The 22,088-nt window shown below is 37.0% G+C and overlaps 1 protein-coding gene across 1 annotated transcript; it reads left to right on the top strand.

The window, feature by feature from the left end:
* The first annotated feature begins 1,262 nt into the window (after window positions 1-1,262).
* Window positions 1,263-21,649, top strand: LOC131991344 (vesicular inhibitory amino acid transporter-like). The gene is made up of 8 exons (XM_059356730.1): window positions 1,263-1,366; window positions 2,116-2,776; window positions 15,063-15,202; window positions 16,662-16,782; window positions 17,256-17,458; window positions 18,840-19,077; window positions 19,428-19,590; window positions 21,336-21,649. The coding sequence occupies exons 1-8, from the start codon at window positions 1,263-1,265 to the stop codon at window positions 21,647-21,649; spliced, it is 1,944 nt and encodes a 647-aa protein (XP_059212713.1).
* The last annotated feature ends 439 nt before the right edge of the window (window positions 21,650-22,088 follow it).

Below are 22,088 nucleotides of genomic sequence, written 5' to 3'. Positions count from 1 at the left end.
GCCATTTTTCATGAAATATATGAAAAACGCAAATAAAGTGCCTAAAATTGCTACTTAAGTATTCATGAACATAGTTACATTCTACCACTGCAGTTATGTCCATAGACTGTATAAAATAAATCAAATAGTTTATTCAATTTACATTCTTTGGGCACATATTGCAACCCTGAATTTGGGTAATCAGATTACTTTTAGTTGTAATCCACCAGGCCTTTAAGAACAACACTGAAAACAGCTTAAGATATAAATATGTTGAACTGCCTGAGTGTGAGGCAGGTGCTAAAACATTACATCCATAAAGGGATTTAAATCGCGCTGTACTTCAGTGCACTGCAGAAGTGGAACAGTTTGGGAAATAAAAGCTTCAGATTCTACTCAGCAAATGAAATGTTGCATTAGCACAGCTTTGGATGCAACGAAAAAAGAGCAAGAAAGGGAAAAGGAATGAGCTGCAAATAACTAAATGGGGCGCAGAGTGGAGGAAGAGTCGGGCAGAAGTTTTTGTCCAGTTGTGTCCAGTGAGTTACACAACTGTTCTGTGGCTCCTCCTGCTGCCCTGCACTACTAACCACAGTCTGGGGCAAAACTGGAGCAACAAGGTCCTGGAGCAACATTCATAACAGCTCAGCCTAATGTGCATACAGAGGCAGGGATAAGGAGAGTGTAGAGAAGGTTTGTTAATCAACAACGGGGTTTTAATATGTTGTGTGAAGCTTCCAAAAAAGTTTGTAAAGTCAAATGTGAAACTTTTTGATTTTTGCTAGAGTGAGCAATGCAACAGTTGCTATTTTCATTGACATAAAGTTGGTAATCATCAAAATAGAACAACATCAGTTTGTAGGTTTAAAAATGTCATTAGAGTATTAAATATTATGGGTTTATGTTTTATTATCCTGTAAAAGTGGGCACATTTTATCCTGCAAAAGTGAATTAAAAAGTTTTCCCTCCACTACACGCCTCAGTGTGTTTATCTGCTGTGACGGCCGTTGCAGCTGTTTACTCCTTCACTGTTGGAAACAGCAGTATATTATAATGTTACAGCTCACCTACTTGTCAATCACTTCATTCACCTGTGCATTTGTGCAGTTATGCAAGTTGTGCAATGGTGTGTGTGGCTGCGGTGCAGATATTGTTAGTGTGAGTGTGTGTGTGTGTTTGGGGGAGAATTTGTGTTCCAGTTTGTTTATGTGTCAGTCAAGCTCCTCCAGACCCTTGGACCTCCAGATACAGGGAGGCTGGCTCTGCACACAGCGAGGCTGAAGATGGGGTCACTTCGCTGGGCTCGGAGCGCCGGGCAGCCCTGGAGCGCTGCTGGGTCTCTGTGGGGCTGGGCAGTGTCAAGGCTGCACCTGGACTGGACCACAAGGTGAGTCATACACACACTCACAAATTAAAATACTCATTATTTGACTTAATAATGAAAAATATATGAATGTTTGTAGTAGGTGCATTATGATCAACAAAGCTGTTTTTGTGAAAATTGACACAATATATTTAAATGTAGTCATGTACAGTACATCAAGTTGATTTACAGATGAGGAGTTCATTTTGTAAAAATATATAATACCATTAAATAATGACATTATTTTCCCAGAAGTTCACAGTAAAAATACATAATGAAGTATGACATATCTTATTGAAAGAATGATATTTTCTGGACTGCACCAAAAATAGAATTAAATACAAATAAATGCAATTATAAAAATAGAGATATTTGCAGAAGAACAAGAACCCTTCAGATATATATAGTTTTTATTTATCAATAAATAAAAAATATATTTATTGAATTTAATTTACATATCATATTATTGTATTTTTTAAAAATCTGTAGATTTGACCAATATCGTTCTTCATATATACAAATTTTGCAGCTTTTTATTTACTTTAGCTACACTAGATTCCAACAATTTACCACAGTATTATTAGATTTTATAGTTCTCAAAGGCATTATGTAATTTTGCATGTGAAGAAATTTGTAATAATGTTGAGACATTCAGTTATTTTTTAACTGTCCAAATACTCATGCTACTTTATCTTCAAATGGAGTAAAAAAATGTTGGATGTGTGCACAAAAACCATGAAGTCAAAGTATAATGAAGTGTTTTTGATGCTCAGGTTGTTTCAGGAGGATGAAGAGATGCTGATTCTGACCCACAGCGATGAGTTGAACAGAACCTATGGTGAGGACAACAGATTGCCTTTCGACAACATTACAAACAGAAATAACCCGAGCTCTGATGGAACCAGAGGGAACAGAGCAAGAAGCAGCCTTTCTCTGACCGAGCGAGATGATCCCAGTCTCCCAGGATCCTCCAGCACTTTACTGCAGGGGGGTTCAGCTTTTAAAGAAACCACTGCCTCTGTCATCTCCACTGGACCCAGAACCATCACCATAACTTCAGCCGTCTGTCCTGCAGACTCTGTTTGGTTCAAAAACACCACAAGTTGTGGCAAAGGAAGAAGATCCTCTGAGACGTTCACTGACAGGACGGGAAGTGAGGAGAACCTGAGCTCCAACCAAAACAAGGGCAACAAGAGAGGATCCTACAGGCTGTTTAGAGGAAATATACAAAAACAGAGACTTCCTGAGGATGGAGAGGAGAAACAGGAAAGAGAGGAGAGGACATCTCAGTTCTGTGCCAGCCTTGAAGAAGAGAGAGCAAGGATGAGTTTGGCTAATCCAGATCAGAGCCCGAGTACAGGCAGCACAGGTCTGAATCCTGCTCTCACCATCACCGCCTGGGAGGCCGGCTGGAATGTCACCAATGCTATACAGGTACATTTATACAGAATATGTGCATGGTCAGAAATCATTTCCATTCTTAGGAAACAAAAAAAGAACAAAAAACAACAGCTGGAAAGTAGATTTGGTGACCATTTCTATGTTTTTTTTTTCAGATTTTTTTTCAACCCTGTGCCCTTAAAATTGCATCATCATACAATGAAAATGCATTCTCAATGACATATCAAGAAAAACAGATTTTCTCCCAAATTTAAGTTGTAGTTTTAAACACATGGTTTACACACATGAAGAGTGTCTCATGTGAAATCAAATCATCTGCTTGGACTTCCACAGGCTTTGATTCAAATTGTTTTTATACTTGGTCAAAAACAAATGGAGAAAATATTGCTAAGTTAAGTTTCCCCCAAAATGTAAAATGACTGCAGTTTACGGGAATGTAATTTTCAAAAGACCAGGCTGTTTATCTTTATCATTTTAAAATAATAAATAATTGAGAATATAACTATATCATATATTTTTACAGTTACTTGTATATTTTTAGACTGTTTTATACATATATTTTAGACTTCTTCAACTTTTTTTTAGACTTATTTGTAAAATTTCTAGACATATTTGTATACCTTTTAGAAGTATATATTTTTAAAACCTCTGTATATGTAATTAAATAACTATTTATATCTATTTTTAGACTTATTTATATTTCCAGACTTATTTATATATTTTTAGGGAAGTTAAGTTTCCCCCAAAATGTAAAATGACAAAGCCATTTATGGGAATGCCATTTTCAAAAGAACAGACTTTTTATTATTATTTTTATTATCCCAAAATGAAAAATAATTGAGATTAGAATTACATCATATATTGTTTTAGACTTCTTTATATGTTTTTAGATTTATATATTTATTTTTAGACTTATTTATGTACCTTTAACACTTACCTATGTTTTTCAGAATTATGTATATATAATTAAATAATTATCTATATATATTTTTAGATTTATTTGTATTTTTTAGACTTATTTATATATTTTTTAAGACTGATGTAAATGTTCTTTAGACTCATTTATATTTTTTTAGACTTACTTATATATTTTAGACTTATTGATATACCATTTAGACTTATGCATATATTATTTAGACTTATATACATATTTTTGAGACTTGTTTATATATTTCCAGAGCTATCATATACTTTTTAGATTAATGTACATATTTTATTTAGACTCATGTTTATCATTATCTACTTTTCATATCAATAGAGGTATCTCTCTTTGATCATTTTCTGTTTCCTTGACAATACTGTACATTTAACCGCAAACTGCGCCCAGTATGTATACATGGGAGGAAACTTATCAGTCACCAAGATGTAAGCCTGAGCCAAATTAATTAAACGTAACTACAGTTAGAACAATAACATGGAATCTGTTCAACATAACTTATCCTCGAGGCTGAACTGATATGTGACGGTCAAAGCTATTTAATCGTTGCATAGCAATCTGCTTATGAAGGACAGTTTGAGCACGTCATTCCACTTTTTGTCCAAACCTTCATGTCTCTATCCCTGACTTATAAGACATAGAGACATATAAATGTCATCTGTTGACGCATGAAGCTGCGCAGAAGATTCACAAAGCATTAAACATGCAGAGTATTTAAACTGCTGCCATTGTGTTTCCATATTACTAAACAATGCTTTGTGGTCTTGCAGACTGTTTGACAGAAAGTCTGCAGTATTCATAATCAAATAAAGCATGAATCAAATGTTTTTTTTTTCCAAAATAGAAAAGCTTCCGATCACAGTGTGTCCTTGTGGCAGTAACGCTAATAGCTTATTATGCTGTAAATGCTGAGCTGTATTCAACCGCCGCACTCATGTAAATGTGTTCTCTCACTGAATAACTGTAGTGTAATTGAACAGCATCACTGGGTCCGTAAAGAACATTATGACATTAGGGCATCAATACAGTGAACGCATGCACACACACACACACACACACACACACACACACACACACACACACGCGCGCTAACAAATGAAGACACATGCATGCAAACATGTTCCTGCAGGAGTCGAGGTGAATTTACATCAAATGCTTCTGCATCTCGTTGCTGTAAACACACAGATCTTAATTAACTGTAAGTACTGTTGTCAGTACATAAATACATATACCAACACATGATATTTAGTAGATAAACATGTATTTTATGAGCTAAATCATGCATCTATCTGGGAGCTGGGATTTTCTCTTTCCTGTTTTAATTAGAGACTGAATTTTCTGTACTAGACTAAGCAGAAGTCGTGACATATTCCATATTACTGACATGGATGAACGAGCCTGTTTGGCACAGGGACAGGGTGTCAGGGCCCCCCGTGGCCTTCAGCTACAAAATGTCACTCAAAGAGACACATAGTAACCAGGAAGAGACTCAAAGTGACTACGAAGACACATAAAATGACTACAAAGAGACACAAAGGGACTACAAAAACAAACACAAACATATAAACAACATGAAAGACTAGCAAATAGCTGCAAAGAGACACAAATAAACGATAAAGAGACTATAAAGACTATAAATTGAGCAAAGTGACAACAAAAAAACACAAAAAGACTACAAAGAAAAAAACCCCAGATAAAAAGGAAATACAAATGAAAATAGAAAAGTAAAGAAATACAAACAGCATGAAAGAGATGCAAAACAGCTGCAATGCAACCACAAAGAGGCTCACAACAACTACAAAAAAGAGAGAAGACAACCACAAAGAGACATTAAATGACTACAAAAGACACAGTGCAACTGCAAAGAAATGTAAAACAACTACAGATACAAAAAAAAATGCTGAATAAATATAAGTAAATGTATAAAATGATCACAGATGGACCAAGACAGTTACAAAGTGACACAAAATAGCTGCAAAGAGACCACAAAGAGACCACAAAGAGGCTAACCATAACTATGAAAAAGGAGAAAACAACCACAAAGAGAGACAAAATCCCTACAAAATACAAAGGAACTGTAAAGAGATGTTAAACAACTACCAGAAGAGAAAAAACTGAATACATGTATGAAATTATAATCACTGACAGACCAAAACAGTTACAAAGTGACCACAAATGGACCACAAAGAGGCTATGAAATGGGGCAAAACAACCACAAAGAAACTACAAAGAGACCAAAACCACAAGAAAGAGATGCAAAACAGCTGTGAAAAGACACAAAAAGACAACTAAAATATACAAAGCCACTGCAAGTACAGATAAAAAATAAAATAAAATGCAGGTTAAATATAAATAAATATACAAAATGATCAAAGATGGACTAAAACAATTAAAAAGTGACACAACATAGCTCCAAAGAGACACATAATGACTACAAAAAGACCAAAACAACATGAAGAGATGCACAACAGCTGCCAAGAGACACAAAACACAAACACAACAACTATAAAGAGGGACAAAGAGACTCACAATGATTATAAAAAGGGAGAAAACAACCACTAAGAGACACAAAAGTATATCTGAAAGACACAATGCACCTGCAAAGAGACGTAAAACAATACAAAAACATGCAAAAACCACCAAAGATGAAATAAGAATACAGAATGAATTTGAATAAATATACAAAATTACGACGGACAGAACAAAACCGTTACAAAGAGACACAAAAATGGCCACAAAAAAGACTTATAGGGGCCAAAACAACAACAAAAATAGTCCAAATGACTTTAAAGTCTGTGAGTTTTGTTCAGAGGTGCATGGTGGGGGCTTTTGCACGTCTGTGTCCAGGGGCCAATTAATCTCCTAATCTGCCTATGATTTCTGATTTAAATTGTGTCTTAAAATCTATAAATCTGTTACTTTATGCTTCCAACTGCATTTAAATGTTTTTGTATCATGTTGTGATTTAAATGGTTCCTATTTTACTGTATTTCACTGCAGCATGGTTGGGTTTTTGGCTGATAAAACGGTATGTGTTTCTTTCCGGGATTGTTGGCTTAGTTAGTGTTTTACAGGTTATTCATTACCTGCATCCTGCACTGTAATCAGGCACCTGAACCACATGAATACTGAGTAATCGCTGTGGCTGAGGTCACAGACAGGTTAGGTTGAGGTGAAGACTGGATGACTAACGTCTCTTTTATTAAAGGTGATGATTCACTGGATGCTTGAAGCGTTTAGAGCCTCAGACAATGAGATGAATGACCTAAAAGTAAGATGAAAAACCCAGAATGTGTCTTATGTATAAACATCAGAGCTGTAATGGCAGATCCATTTGTTAAGGGGCTAACAGATGTCTTATAATGGAAAAAAAGAACATCAGTTTTATCTCCTATCAAGGCTAAAAAGAAAATATGTATTTTCCCCGTGGTTGTTTATTGATGCCAATATAACTCTGATGTGACTGTATGCCAGCTTAATAAAGTTTTTATTAGAGAGCAAATTTGCTGCCAAAAATGCAAAAAGCAGCTCCAGCTCTCAAGGCTCCCGACGTGGGAATATTATGAAACTCTGTTTTAATTCCAACCTGACTGTTAATGAGGCCGCTTCTCTTTGTGTGTCTTCATCGCAGATCGGAGACGTGGGCCTTTTGTTTCTGACATTTAGCTGCCTGTGATTGTCTGCTTTTGAGCGACATTTTTACCTTCAAGTGGGTTGGAAATTCAAACATTAATGGTTTGTCTTTTTATCAAATCCAAACACGGACCGTAGGGAAATCAGGAATGTCCCCATTTTGTGTTGGAAAGTTATTTGGTTCTTTATGCTGCCAAATGCATCCCAAGAAGCTGCACAAAAAAGTAAGGCTGAATAAATGCTGCTGACTTGTGCATTAAAAAAGTACATTTTCACAGTTTTAGTTTCGTCTACCACAAGCTATTTAGTAGATAATCTCCTTTATTATTATCATCATTATCATCATGTTCATTGGGCGTCATTATCATCTCCATTATTATCTCTATAATAGCCTACCTGACCTTATTTATCACAATACTAGTTTAGAAGTGAAAAAGACAATGGGCGTTTAGAAGACAATCTTATTGAAAAGATGTTATCCAGTTGCTTTATGGGAAATGTAGGATCCACATTCCTTAGAGCTTGACTCATATTTGGGACTAAAAGTTGGATATCTGAGCTTTGCAGCTTTGATTTTGACCATACTTTTTAAAGTTTGTGAGTTATGCAACTTTATAAAATTGCTGAATTAAATTGCTGACGTACGCCTTTTATTAATCCTTCACTCACGTCAAGAGCGCGTCAGAAAATTGTTTAAAAATCTGTTTTCATGGGTCAAGGTAATATCTTTGAAATTGCAGTTCAAACATATTTTTCATTCATCATAAATGACAAAAGCATCCTATTCTCACAAGTGAATATTTGTCATTTTTGCCAGAACAATATTATTTATTAATAAAATATCTGAATAGTTGGTAATTAATTTTCTGATGATCAACTAAACTAAATCAAGTGGAATATGTAATTATTCCAACAACTCCTCCAAACCATAAGACCACATACTCGTTGATAAGACCCACCGGAGTGTTTTTCTAACTAGCGCCCCCTACTGGTGGCAGGAGATCAATATCATGATACCTTAATATAACTTTTGCAGTTTTGAACATGAAGTTGATGTTGTCAAATGGTTATAGTTTAGTTGTGTTTAGGCAACAAAAGTACTTGGTTAAGTTTAGGGTAAGATAGTTTGGCATAAAATAACTACTGCCGGACATGAAGTAGTTACACATGTGAACTAAAACTTATCAGAACGTGACTTGGCGACTTAAAACAACAACATGGACCAAACTCTGGTTTCCTAGGTTAAAGCAGGCAGCAACCTCCGGGTCTGAGCAGTGAGGCAAACCAGGAAGTGCCTTAAGCTGCATTCTACCAAAAATTCCAGCAGAGGGCGCTGACGGCGGCTGCAAAAGCATTTCGGTCCTTATATCTCAATACAAAATGACAAAACTTCTCACTTGATTTATTACCTCAGATTTTTTTTTAGGACAACACTATGGTCTCAATCGCTAGTAAAAAATCTTTCTCACAACAATTTGATGTTAATAGTGTAAAAAATGGCCCCATTTAGAAGAAAATAGAAGATAAAGAATCATATGATTTGGGGTGTGGCTTCCTTTGATTGACAGGTGGCTGACAAGGCAAGCTGTCATCAGGAGAGAAACAGAACAATGCGTATCCACGACAACGTGTCAATAAAGTTATATATAACGTTATATACATATAAAAAAAGGATGTTTACTGGTTTGGTCTAACTTTGACTCTTTCAGACTGTATTCTCATTTGACAGTTTTTATTTGAACGTTTTGTTAATTAAAAATGTCTTGTTCAGCGTTTGGTTGGACTAACAGACACTCCAAGGAGTCGCTTTTTTCTGAGGTAAGTAACATACATTCAGTCTTCTTTTTTTTTTGCTAGCCAAAACCAACATCCCAGTTAAAAATTATTTTAGTTAATTATTAATTAATTAATTATTTTTATAGAATTAATGATGTATGCTCTTCCTTTGCCAACAGCTCTATTGGAGTCCCACAGGGATCAATTTTAGGACCAATTTTATTTAGCTTATATATTAATGACCTGCCTCTGATTTGCCCAGATGTCAATATCCAAATGTATGCGGACGATACAGCAATTTATACGCATGCCAAAAATAGAGAACAGGCTGCTTTAAAACTTACTGCAGTCCTAAATAAAGTGACAGATTGGCTAACTAGTAGCTGTCTGACTCTCAATGTAAGTAAAACTGTTGCTATGTATTTCTCTAAAAAAAGAAATGCACAGCAACAACCTGACATCTTGGTCAAAGGAGAGGTGATTAAAATTGTTGACAATTACAAATACCTGGGCATAATCATTGATTCCAATCTAAATTTTAAAAAGCATATTAAGAAGATATCCAGAAATGTTAGAGCAAGTTTGATTACTTTTAGACATATTAGACATCAATTACCCTTACATGCTGCTAAACTGTTTATGCATTCAATGATTTTCTGCCATTTGTCTTATTGTGCTACAAGCTGGTCTCAGGCAGGGGTGACCACTCTGAAACCCTTGTACTCTCTATACAAGCAGGCTGTGAAAGTGTTTGATAAAAAACCAAGAAATTATCACCACTGTACTATTATAAAAAAACATAGCCTGTTAACATTTGACAGTTTTATTTTGTTCTCTGACATGTGCCTGATGTACAAATTGACCCATGATCTTGCACCACCACCACTTAAGCAATGTGTGTCATTCTGTAGAGACAATGTTAGGGTATCTAGGGCTACAATGAGAGGTGACTGTTACACTACATTTAAAAAGACCACTTTTGGCCAATCAGCATTTTCATATCAAGCAACTAGAAAATGGAACTCAATCCCACTCCATATCAGAGACTCTTTAAGTTTTAAAAGTTTTAAAAAGTCTTTGAAGACATGGCTGAAAGACAATCAAGCTTGTGATCATTGATCTTTGTTTTTCACTTTCACTTTTTTTTTTTTTTTTTCTTTTACTTGTAATGTTAATCCTGTTGTCTTTTTATCTTGTCTGTGTTTTTACTGTGCTTGAACATCCTGCCCAGGGACTACAGGTGAAAATTAGCTATTTAGCTAACCCTGGTATAGAAGCTATTCTATGCATGGTCCCTGTCAAACAAAACCAATAAATAAAAATAAATAAAATTAATGCTCCAGTTAATGCTAACATGAATTAGCAGCGGCTTCTCTCAGTCAGGTTGAGGTGTAGAGAGGCTGTAGTCAGTGATCAGATCCCTCTCGCTCCTCCACAGTCCAAATATGGTCTGCTTCCTGTTTCAACACAAGATGGCAACACAAGATGGCAACACAAGATGGCGAGAATCAAGAATGGGTGACGTCACGGTCACTACATCCATTATTTTTACAGTCTATGGGTTAAAGTTATTTTTGTTTTACCCATCCACCATCTCTCTGGTCCTACTATGACCACTAGGGGAGGACATCTAATGGCAAATGTAGATATGGGTTTTAATGAGCTGCTGTACAAACTACACATGTAGTTTTTAGGATCTTTTTTTTTTTGCAGGAGCACAGTCTAAATTTTCAGGTTGTTTTCACCCACACTTTGTACGAAAAATAATGCACTATAATTTATATGTTATCCCTGGAATTGTGAGCCCGGAAGCGTAGCTTATTACTGCCCATTTTGATGGGGCGACCTCTAGTGGCAGGAGTGATTATGACGGGAGCAAAGAAGGAAATCAGGTGTAAAGAATGTAAAGTCCAGGCAGGGCCAATGGTCAGCATTTTCCAACATCAAATAGATCAGTATAATTATAAGATAGGCTATCATTTCAACTGTTGTATGTATACGTTGAAACTTTATCATATAGATAACAAGATGATCCATTATTTTGAACATCAATATGCTGTGGCTCCTTTTTCTGGTCATGATCAACAACAAAGGAAATAAAAGTGGCAAACACCATATCATTTATAAATTCTAAAAGGATGTGGAAATTACATTTGCACACTGTAAAAGGGTTTTGACACACATCCTTTTCATCTTTTTGCTTTCATTTGAGAACATAAAATATCTTGGATTAAACTTACTGTGTACAACATTTGTCATGGCTTTAAAAAAAATGACACTTCCTGTTATTTAAATGTCAAAGCTGTCTGTTTCTGGTTACATCTGCTCTATCTTTTCCCCCTATGGTGAGGAAAGACATTTCTCAAACACTTTCTGTGCACAAGGCATGAGCCTGCATAAAATATTGTGCACGACCTGAAGAGCAGCGGTTGAAATGTTGCACCTGGGAAGCCCAGTCAGGAGCAGAGGATGTTTAATTTTTATTTTTTTTTAGCATATGTCGCTCAGATATCCGTGCTGCTCTGTGGCCAATGTTGAATATGTGAATGTAATATATGAGAAAGGTCAACATTCCCTGAATAAACACGACTTCTTCATGATGTGACAACGTAAAAACAAATCAGCATGGAGCCCTGCTGTCAACTTCCCTCTGAAGTCCTGGCTTGAAACTCAATGCCTGTTTTTGTTTGATGATGATAGGCCAAGTAAAACCAGAGATAAAGTCAAATAAATTTAGTAAAAAAATATACAATTACATGTTATCCGCGTGTTACCTCTTATGTTTTATTTGCTACCTCATTGACCATGATTGTGTTTTGTTGTGTGTGTTTTCTTGGTTCTAAATGTTGATCCAGTAAGTAATAATAAAAAAAGAATATATCAAGTCCTATAGGTGAGGTTGTGCTGGTACAAAAATAAATACCAATATGGTATGCTAAAAAATATATGTTTTTTGGTATATACAGGCAAAATTAAAAGTATTTAAAAAAAACGGCCAAAATGATTTTTAAAAAAAACTTTTAAAAAATTGTAAAAAAGTCGAGCAACAAAAGTTGCTGTGAAATTACAGTAAACAACTGTAAGTTATTTTACAGATAATTTATTTTAAAATATGGATTATATACAGCAACTAATTTCCATATTTTCTTACAATTAAAAAAAAATGTTTTTACATTAAACCAAAAGTTTTACTTTTAAAAAAATCAGAAAATTGACTTAATTTTACATTCAGCCACATGATGTGTATTTTTTGTATGTTTTACATAGAATTCACTGTAATTTAACATTCACAACCATTAAGAAATTGAATGATACTGTAAAAAAAAAAATCACATTATATTAATTTATAGATTTCAACAAGAATCTTTAGGGTTTGGGTTCACTTAATGTGAAAAAACCCTGTAAAATGATACAGTATTTTTTTTTTTTTTACAGTGCAAGACTCAGAAGGGTTAAAATGTGTTAGGTTCTTGGTTAGAATGCCTTTCCTCTTCTATTGTACCCGTTTTTGATTGGAAGCTGCTTCAGGTTGCGACCAATAAGGGATTAGGAGACAGAGATAGAAAGATAGAGAGAGAGAGAGAGAGAGAGAGAGAGAGAGAGAGAGAGAGAGAGAGAGAGAGAGAGAGATGAAATCAGATACTTGAGCGTCAAACTGCTTTCATCACCAGCAGCTCCATTTGAACATCAAAGCTCGATCAGCATATGCCTAACACACAGCAGTTACAAAATAGTAACTTGAAAGAGAGAATGTGTCTGTTTATGCACCCACACTGTGTGTTACAGTGTCTGTGTGTCTCCATGTTCCAACATTCAACACGCAGCAGCTCCATCAAAGTGGCTCGTTGTCTCCTCTGATCTCCCCTCGTCCTCCTCTCCCTCCTGCTCTCCCTACCAGGTCGCACCTCACCTTCTCCTTTCCTTTCCTTTCCTTTCCTTTCCTTTCCTTTCCTTTCCTTTCCTATCCTTTCCTTTCCTTTCCTTTCCTTTCCTTTCCTTTCCTTTCCTTTCCTTTCCTTTCCTTCCCTTTCCTGTCCTTTCCTTTCCTTTCCTTTCCTTTCCTTCTCTTCACTCCCCTCTTCTTCTCTCTCCTCCTCCTCCTTCCTCCTCCCTCTCTCTGGCATCACTTCCCCTCAGTGACGGGCCAAAGCTCGGCTCTGCTCTTCCTTCTGCTCCTGCTGGTCTCCTGCATCCTCGAACTCTCCAGGCATCACGCCAAAAACTCTCCTCTCGCCTCCTCATCTTCCGACTATGAACAGTCCTTTTCTTCTCTTTTCTCCTATTTCTTGTTTCTCCTAGTCTTCCCTATTCTTCTCTTTTCTCTTTTCGTTCAGCAAAATTTGTAAAAGTTTTACATTTCTATCATTCTCAGTGATCGTTTCTTATGAAAATTGTTAAAAATGTCAGATGTCAATATCAGATTTCCAGCAGTATGTAAGATTTTCTATGCACCATACTTTTTGCACCTCAACTTTAAAGCATCAGTAATTTAGTTTTTTTTATCTTAAAGTGGTCATCATTTCTTAAAATGCCAATTTACTTTTTTTGCTGATTCACAACCCACCTCCCCTTCCCTGATCTACTTCCTGTACACTGTAATTAAAAAAACAGTGCAAATTTACAGTAAGTTATTCTAAAAACAACATTTTACTGTAATTAAGAAACACAGTGCATTACCTGAAATCTATTTGCAGTATATTAATATATTTTTGTAAATTTACAACACAATACTGTTCACTGTTTTGTCAGTCAGTTACTCAATATTTTGACTACACTGTAAAACTTTCAGTGTAAATTTGCAGCAAATTCCGTAAATAATGGCATTCAGTGCTGTAATGGTAATTTTTTTCTGCCAGATTGTTTTGCAATATATAGTATGACACTGTGTGACATCAATATAGCAGAATAATGTTCAGATTTAGCTGTAAATCTTCATGTAAGGTTTACAGAGAACTTATGATTTTGCCCTTGCAACTGTGACATACATACCTTTAAGATGTTTTAACAATAGACTGTATAAATAATGGCATAGCGACCGTGACGTCACCCATTGGTTTGTGGCCCGTTTGAGGCATCGAGTTCAGCGCTACACTTTTCGCCATCTTTTGTCACCATCTTGTTTCTGATACGGGGAGCAGACCATATTTGGACTGTGGAGGAGCAAGAGGGATCTGATCACTGACTACACGCCTCTCTACACCTCAACCTGACTGAGAGAAGCCGCTGCTAATTCGTGTTAGCATTAACTGGGATGTTCATTTTGTCTAGCAAAAAAAACAAAAACAAAATGTATGTTACTTACCTAAGAAAAATGAACAGCGACTCCTTGTACATATAACTTTTTTGACAAGTTGCCGTGGATATGAATTGTTCTGCTTCTCTCCTGATGACGGCTCGCCTTGTTAGTGACCTGTCAATCAAAGGTAGCCACGCCCCAAATAATTCTTTATCTTCTAAATGGGACCATTATTTACACTATTAACATCAAATTGTCTTGCAGAAGATTTTTTACCAGCGATTGAGACCATAGTGTTGTCTTTCTGAGGAAATAAATCAAGTAAGAAGTTTTCGCATTTTGTATTGAAATGAATGTACTCAAATGCTTCTGCAGCCACCGTCAGCGCCCCCTGTTGGAATTTTCAGTAGAATGCAGTTTAAGGCACTTCCTGGTTTGACTCACGCCGCCTGGTTTTAACAAAATGAAAAATTGTGGGCCATTCCACATTAGTATGCTCATACTATATTTACATATATAAACATATCACTGGTACAGCAGCTGTACCTTAGAGGGTACTTAAGGTATAATTTATGACGTAGGGAGAAAGACATGCTACACATTTTGCAACTTGAGTCAAAAATCAGAAATTGTTGGTTTTTGAGGCAAATTTTTAAATGGGGTCCTGGTCTCTTCTTATCCGTCTCACAAACATACCCATTTTTGATCTTTCGTTCCTTGTCTCTCTTGTCCTTCAGGGTATATTTGTGTTGGGTTTGCCCTTTGCTCTGGTCCAGTCAGGCTATGTGGGTCTTGTTCTGCTGGTTCTGTCAGCCTGGGTCTGCAACCACACAGGGAGGATCCTGGTGGCCTGTCTGTATGAAGAAGAGGAACTAAGGTGGGGTTTCTATCACATTCTATACATTTTGTGTCAATTATCTTACTACAATATCACCTTTTAATCAGGTTAAATCACAACAGTCAGGTTTCTATTTTACTGTACTGAGCTGTGTGCCATTGTGTTGCTCTCCATGCAGCACTTGTCACTGTTTTTTTCTGGGAGTCACTGTTGGCTAAGGTTGAGTTTCTATGGAAGGTGCTCTCCTTTCTGTTTTTCCAGCAATGGCGACTATCATTTCTGACAACAGAGTCATCCTCATATTTATTCCTTCTGTTCTATTCAGACTTCTCGGGGGAATCTAACCCCAGTTGTGGTGTGAACACAGAGTTGAGAGTTTTTAGAGTCCAAATACACAAACATGTTATTCTGTTCATTCAGCAGCAGTGAGCCTAAGAAAAACACCAATCCCACAGCGAAGAGAAGTGAGAATGTGTTCTGCAACACTCCGATGTTTGACTTTACTTTGGCTTCATTAGTTTGTGGGTTTCACTGAAATTAAATTCTCTTTCTGATTAGTTCAATTAAGCGGAGTAAGATTTTTTTAATATACATTGGTTGCTGTAAGAAACTGCTCATTGTGCTCCCTTAAAACACTGGAACATAAGCTTCAACACAGCGAATAAAAACATTACTTGCAGGGAGAGGAAACTGTACAAGATGTATATAAATCTGCTTTATAATTCAAATGACAATATGCAGGTTTAAAACAGTGACAATGGTTGAAAATGTGAATTTGTATCAGACACTTTTCCTCACAGAAAAAAAGCAGAGTTGCAACCATTAATCACCATTTTTTTTAAAAAGACACAGAAAATCCAGAAGATGAGAACCGAGTAGAACTAAGCACACAGGTAGACTCGCTCAGTTCTGCCGAGGATGGGAAACACCTCACAGCAGACAGAAACCAAGAGGAGCAGAGGCAAAGCTGGTGGTCAGGGACAGAAGGCTGAGTCAGAGACAGGCAGGGTCGGCAACAGGAAATCAATTATAAAAAAGAGCCGTTTAGAAGTCAGGCATGACTGAACAATCTGGCAGTGAATGTGTGTGTGGCAGGATTATTAATGCTGGCTTGATCGGTGATCTGAAGCAGCTGAGTGAACAGGTGAGTGGAGTGGAGTTGATGAGGTGGGAGTGGATGGCAGGTAGAATGGAAAAGTATTGGGACAGAGGCAACAAGGAGCAGAGCTGAACAGTTACAGTTATGGTAAATTTGCATACAGTAGAAAATGCAGTTTTTTTCTCAGATTTCCTCTATGACATATCATATTAAGATGAATAAATTTGGGTTTTGGACTGACCAAGCAAGAAATGTAAAAAACAGTATTGCCATTTTTCACTATTTCTGATGTTTTGCAGACTAAATAATTAATTGATTAATTGAGAAAATAATTGATAGATTGATACATAATGAAATGAACTTTTGGTCGCAGCCAGTAAGACAGTGTTTGTCTTTCAGTGGAGGCTCGATGTCAAAGGTCAGAGTCCGACACAGCTACCAGGACATAGTGGAGGCCTGCTGCAAAGGACTGTGGCCAAACTGGCCTGGACTGGGAGGCTGGATGGTCAATGTAGCTCAGGTAACACACACACACACACAAACAAAAAACAAGATTAATTTATCTATAAATGTCATTATAAAACGTTTCTCATGCCGGGATACTTCTAGATTACTCTCTATATATTTATATATTTTGTAGTATATAGATAAGCAGGTTTATTTCATCATCTATAGGATCATCATGTTTTTGTAGCATGGCTTTTTATCTCAAAAAAGTCAACTTTGGTGTCAGTAAAACATCCCTGCTTTCCACTTTGTGATGATGCATTTTTCAGCTGATTCAAAATACATTTGAAACTATTTTCTTCGTGTAAGAAGTCGGATTTTTTTCAACAAGTAAAGGAACACTTCATCCTTTAGTTTATCACACATCAAAATCAACACATCTAGAGATACGTTGTTTTCACTGGACAGGAAGGAAATGAAAAACTGTTATCTGTAAAGTAACTAAACGAACATGTCTCTTTGCACCCTGTTTCTTTCTGATTCCAGGTTATTGAACTGCTGATGACCTGCACTCTGTATCTGGTCGTCTCCACCAGTTTGTTGTCTGACAGCCTGTCGGGGATGGCTGTTCCCAGGTCAGTGTGTTCTCTGGTGTCCCTGATGTTCCTGCTGCCCTGCCTGCTGCTGACTGATCTCAGACCAGTCTCCACCCTCAGCCTGCTGTGCTCTCTGGCTCACATCCTGATCAGGTGATTGAACAGAAGCAGCACCGGCTTTGTTCTGACGGAGCTGTACATTAGTGCCCGCTGTCAGCTGATGCTAAACTCTCCAATCATAGTGAATCAAGACAACAAGGCGGTCTCCATAATCTGCTTTCTTTTTTTATTTCTCACTCTTGTGATCATTTTGCAACAGCTGCTGGTTAAGCTGGCTGCTCCCACCTGCTGCACTCTGCTGTTACTGGTTGTTTGATTTATTTCTCATGCCAGGTGTCTTGGAATATGAAATATGGAGCGGGGTCTTAAAGATCTCCTGCTCCAGGACCCCTCTGGACTCTCTGTTCTTTGGCTATTAAGTCACATGCAAATATGCTTTTCTCCTCTTCTTCTCAGTTTATTCCCTGACAATGTTTTTTTAAAATATCTTGGCCTTTTTTTCTTCTTTTTTTTTTACCCATCTCTTGCTGTTTCTTGGATAATTGGGAATCACTCAGGAGAGTAGAAGTTAAAAAATCTATTGCAAATCATTCAGATACGGAAAAATTATATAACAGCATTAAACTAGTTTTTTTTTTTAAATACAGCAAAAGAAAACTCAAATTTTGCCAACAAAAAAAGAGCTAATTTATTGTAGTTTCAAAAGTATGACCATGGTTTCATATAAAATGTTCATAATAAATCAAATTTGAACAATTGCATGCTTCTAATTCTAGTTTTAAGTCCGGCTCCATTATATGATATTATACATTGAGCATTTTTTACATGTATTAGAACCACAAAATCAAATATATTTATATTATCTTCAAAAATGATAATCTGAACACCAAACTATGCCAGACTATGTATGTGTTCAGTCATCGCAGTTACTTTTTATTCGTCTCATATTATTTTGTATTTTTGGTTAGATTTATGGGTGTTTCCAAATGAATAATAACAGCTAAACATAACATAACATAAATTATTCAAATTCTGATTAAAGATGATATGTCAGAAAAATCCCCCAAATGTGGACTTTTAATGAGCTAAGAAAAAAAGTGTAAGGCTTTAGCTTAATGTTTTTTAATTTTAGCACATTTTTGTTGATTTTGAAGAAAAATACCTTTGAAATGTCTTCTTTAGCTTAGTTAATGTGAGAATTTTCTAAAACCAGACAGGAATTTGGGACAGCAATAATAGACAACAGGCTATAATAAAGTATGTTATTCATCTATTTAGATTAAAATAATTTTTTCATTGATTTTTTTCTGCTTTTACTTTTCACAACTTATACATTTCTTCCTTAAACAGTCATTATTGGAGTGTCCTGTACAAATAAATGTAGAATGAATGAATAAATGAAATTACTATTTTTACATTAAGCTTTATTCATAGAGCCTTATCTTCTCTCCTTTTATCTCTGACCTTCTCTTAGCCTGTTGGTCATCCTGTACTGTCTGAGTCGAGCCAGCAGCTGGTCCTGGTCCACTCTGTCCCTGTCTGTGGATCCGGAGGACTTCCTCGTCTCTGTGGGCGTCATCATCTTCTCCTACACCTCGCAGATCTTCCTCCCTCCTCTGGAGGGCAGTATGGAGGACAGAGGGCAGTTTAACGCCATGCTGGGGTGGACTCATGGTGCAGCCTGCATCATGAAAACTCTGTTTTCTTTACTGGTTGGTGACACAGAAAATTATCCTGTAATTTCAGTCACATTTTAGAGGTCATAGAGCTGCTTTTATGGCTTTGAATTGCCTATGTTGGGTCCAAAATATAAATTAATTAGATTTGTGCTGAGTTAAATGAACATATTCTTAATTATTTAGTGTATAAAATGAATTATAGTTTCATTTTATAATCTGATGATGGTTAAATATCTGAAAAAAAATGCAACAACTGAAATAAATTTCCCTTTGGCTTGACATCTGGCTGACAACAGCATGTCTAATTATGGGATGGAAGCAGGGACAGATAAATGGAGTGATTGATTGACTGATTGCATTGATTGTTTTTCCTCATCCATTAGGCCGTGTTGACTTGGGGCTCAGAGACCAGTGAGGTCATCACAGACAACCTGCCCTCTGACCTCCGACCTCTTGTCAACCTGTGTCTGCTGGCGAAAGCCCTGCTGTCCTACCCTCTGCCTTTCTACTCTGCTGCTGAAATACTGCAAACCTGTCTACTTGGAGGTGAACACTGACTCACAGATTTATTTTATATTCAAACCGCTGAGGTAAAAGTCCCTTCAGGTCATCTATTTAAAAAAAATCCAATTTATAGTAGTTTGTACCCATGAAATAGATCTACAGTGTAGTGATTAGGACTGACAATGGCTGATATGTAGATAACACCTGTCCTCAGGAAGCTTCTGTTTCCTTTAGAGGATTTCTAGATTCTCTGTGGAGCAGCAGAAGTCTGGAGAAGCAGGCCAGAGGGTGGAGAAAGTGAATCAGGGACATACTGCCCAGTTCCCTTTGAGTATATTATTTAATTGCGTCAGAGGTCATCAGTGGTTAACTGTTGGGAGACTAGGCTGCTCTCGGGAATATCTGTATTGGAGCAGAGCATGAGAGCCCAGGTGAATTTCTATTAAAAGGTGTGTTAAGCCCACAGATCACCACTTGTGTTACAGGCTGGCATCCACCCTTGAGTCACCATTACTACCACATTTATGATTCTCAAGAAAATAGATGGTTAAAAGTGACAAATAAAGCTAAATGAAAGCTCTTGAGGAAATAACTTTTGATGATTAGGCACTGAGTTAGGAAAAAAAACACATATTCCAGGAGGACATAAAGATCTAAAGCAGGGGCGTCTTAAAAGACTTATGGCTCTCTCTCACATTCACAATGCCTCATATTTGCATGTAATAAGCGACTTAGAGAGAGCACTGAAAATGCCTTTTATAGGATCTATTTATAGGTGGAGGTATAATTATCATCAGTCATTTGTGTTAACATCACAGAAAATACAGACATGCATTGAATATCATGCTCATTTCTATTATGAAACCAAAACTTCTTTGAAATACTGCAAAAGAAAACTAAAATCTTGTACAAAATAAGCAAATTTATGTAGTTTCAAATGGTTTCACATTAAAATTTCATAATAAAATTACATTTGATCACTTGCATGCTTCTAATTCTATGTCAATACATACGTTTGACTACATTATACCGTATTATACATTGAGCATTTCTGACATGTAATACGGCCACAAAATCAAATATATGCCAACGCACAAGGCATGCAAAATAACTAGGTTAGATATCTTTATTTACTCAGAGAAGATCTGTCAAGCCCAAGTGATTAATTTTTAAGTGAAACAAGTGACACGTAATGCTCAGAAGTCCACCTGCCACTAAAAAAAAGTGTATAAATACAAAATAATTATTTAATAAATAAAAACATGATCAGGATGCACCTAAAATCAAGAGCAATAAAATAGGCAAAACATATTAAATGAAACCGTACAAATGATATAAAAAGCCTATAACTCAGAAAACAAACAAATATGATTTGCCATTTATTCTCATTTCAGAGCTGAGTGATCAGGGGAACTGCACTAATGTGTTCACTGTCAACACATTTGTCATCGTGGCTGAACTTTCCATAGTTATTGACTGTCAACAGTCATGAAGTCATCACATTATGATACTTTAATTTTAGCCCAAGTGATGTAATGTAGTTGAATGATAAATATTTTTTCGTGGGCAAATACAAAGGTCATGTATGGCTCACCTAATTGGTCCTTGTACTCCCTCATTTAAATGATGTCATGCTGTAAATAAGGATGAGTTTGAAGTTGGAGGCTGATGACACCTCCACATAGATGCAGGTGGAAAACAATGAGTCAGAACAGAGGGACCCATAAACAAAAGTTGCTTTGCCGGTTCAACACAAAAACACCTTCTGTGCTTCAATCTCTCTACAGACGTCTCATCGTACTCTAAGCACGGAGGTCGAGTTGTGTCTCATCCGGCCCTGTTGCTCCGCGCCGCTTTGCTGATGACATCATACCTACTGGCCCTGCTCGTCCCCAGGTTCTCCCTGCTGATGGGTTTGACAGGCAGTGTGACCGGGGCGGCCATGACGCTCATACTGCCGTGTTTGTTTCACCTCAGACTGCAGTGGAGCCGCCTCACTGTGAGGGAGCGGCTCATAGATTTATGTATACTCAGTCTGGGAGTCATCAGCAGCGTGTCCGGAGTGATCTGCTCGGTGAAAAGACTAGTGGGAGGACTGTAGGATGGATGGATGGATGGATGGGTGGATGGATGGATGGATGGATGGATGGATGGATGGATGGATGGATGGATGGATGATGGATGGATGGATGGATGGATGGATGGATGATGGATGGATGGATGGATGATGGATGGATGGATGGATGGATGGATGGATGGATGGATGGATGATGGATGGATGGATGGATGATGGATGGATGATGGATGGATGGATGGATGGATGGATGGATGGATGGATGGATGGATGGATGGATGATGGATGGATGGATGGATGATGGATGGATGGATGGATGGATGGATGGATGGATGGATGGATGGAATGATGATGGATGGATGGATGGATTGAATGATGATGGATGGATGGATGGATGGATGGATGGAGGGAGGGAGGGAGGGAGGGAGGGATGGATGGATGGATGGATGGATGGATGGAATGATGA

The sequence above is a fragment of the Centropristis striata genome, chromosome 18 (genome assembly GCF_030273125.1).
Source record: "Centropristis striata isolate RG_2023a ecotype Rhode Island chromosome 18, C.striata_1.0, whole genome shotgun sequence".
Lineage (NCBI taxonomy): Eukaryota > Metazoa > Chordata > Actinopteri > Perciformes > Serranidae > Centropristis > Centropristis striata.
Note: the sequence above shows the minus strand (reverse complement) of the source record. Positions and strands in the feature narration are given on the sequence as shown.

Excerpts from the sequence above, each read along its gene's own strand:
- LOC131991344 (XM_059356730.1), top strand. The coding sequence starts at position 1,263 with ATGGGGTCACTTCGCTGGGCTCGGAGCGCCGGGCAGCCCTGGAGCGCT. Across the intron at positions 15,203-16,661 it reads TATGAAGAAGAGGAACTAAG|TGGAGGCTCGATGTCAAAGG; the intron begins GTGGGGTTTCTA and ends TTTGTCTTTCAG. Across the intron at positions 17,459-18,839 it reads CTGGCTCACATCCTGATCAG|CCTGTTGGTCATCCTGTACT; the intron begins GTGATTGAACAG and ends ACCTTCTCTTAG.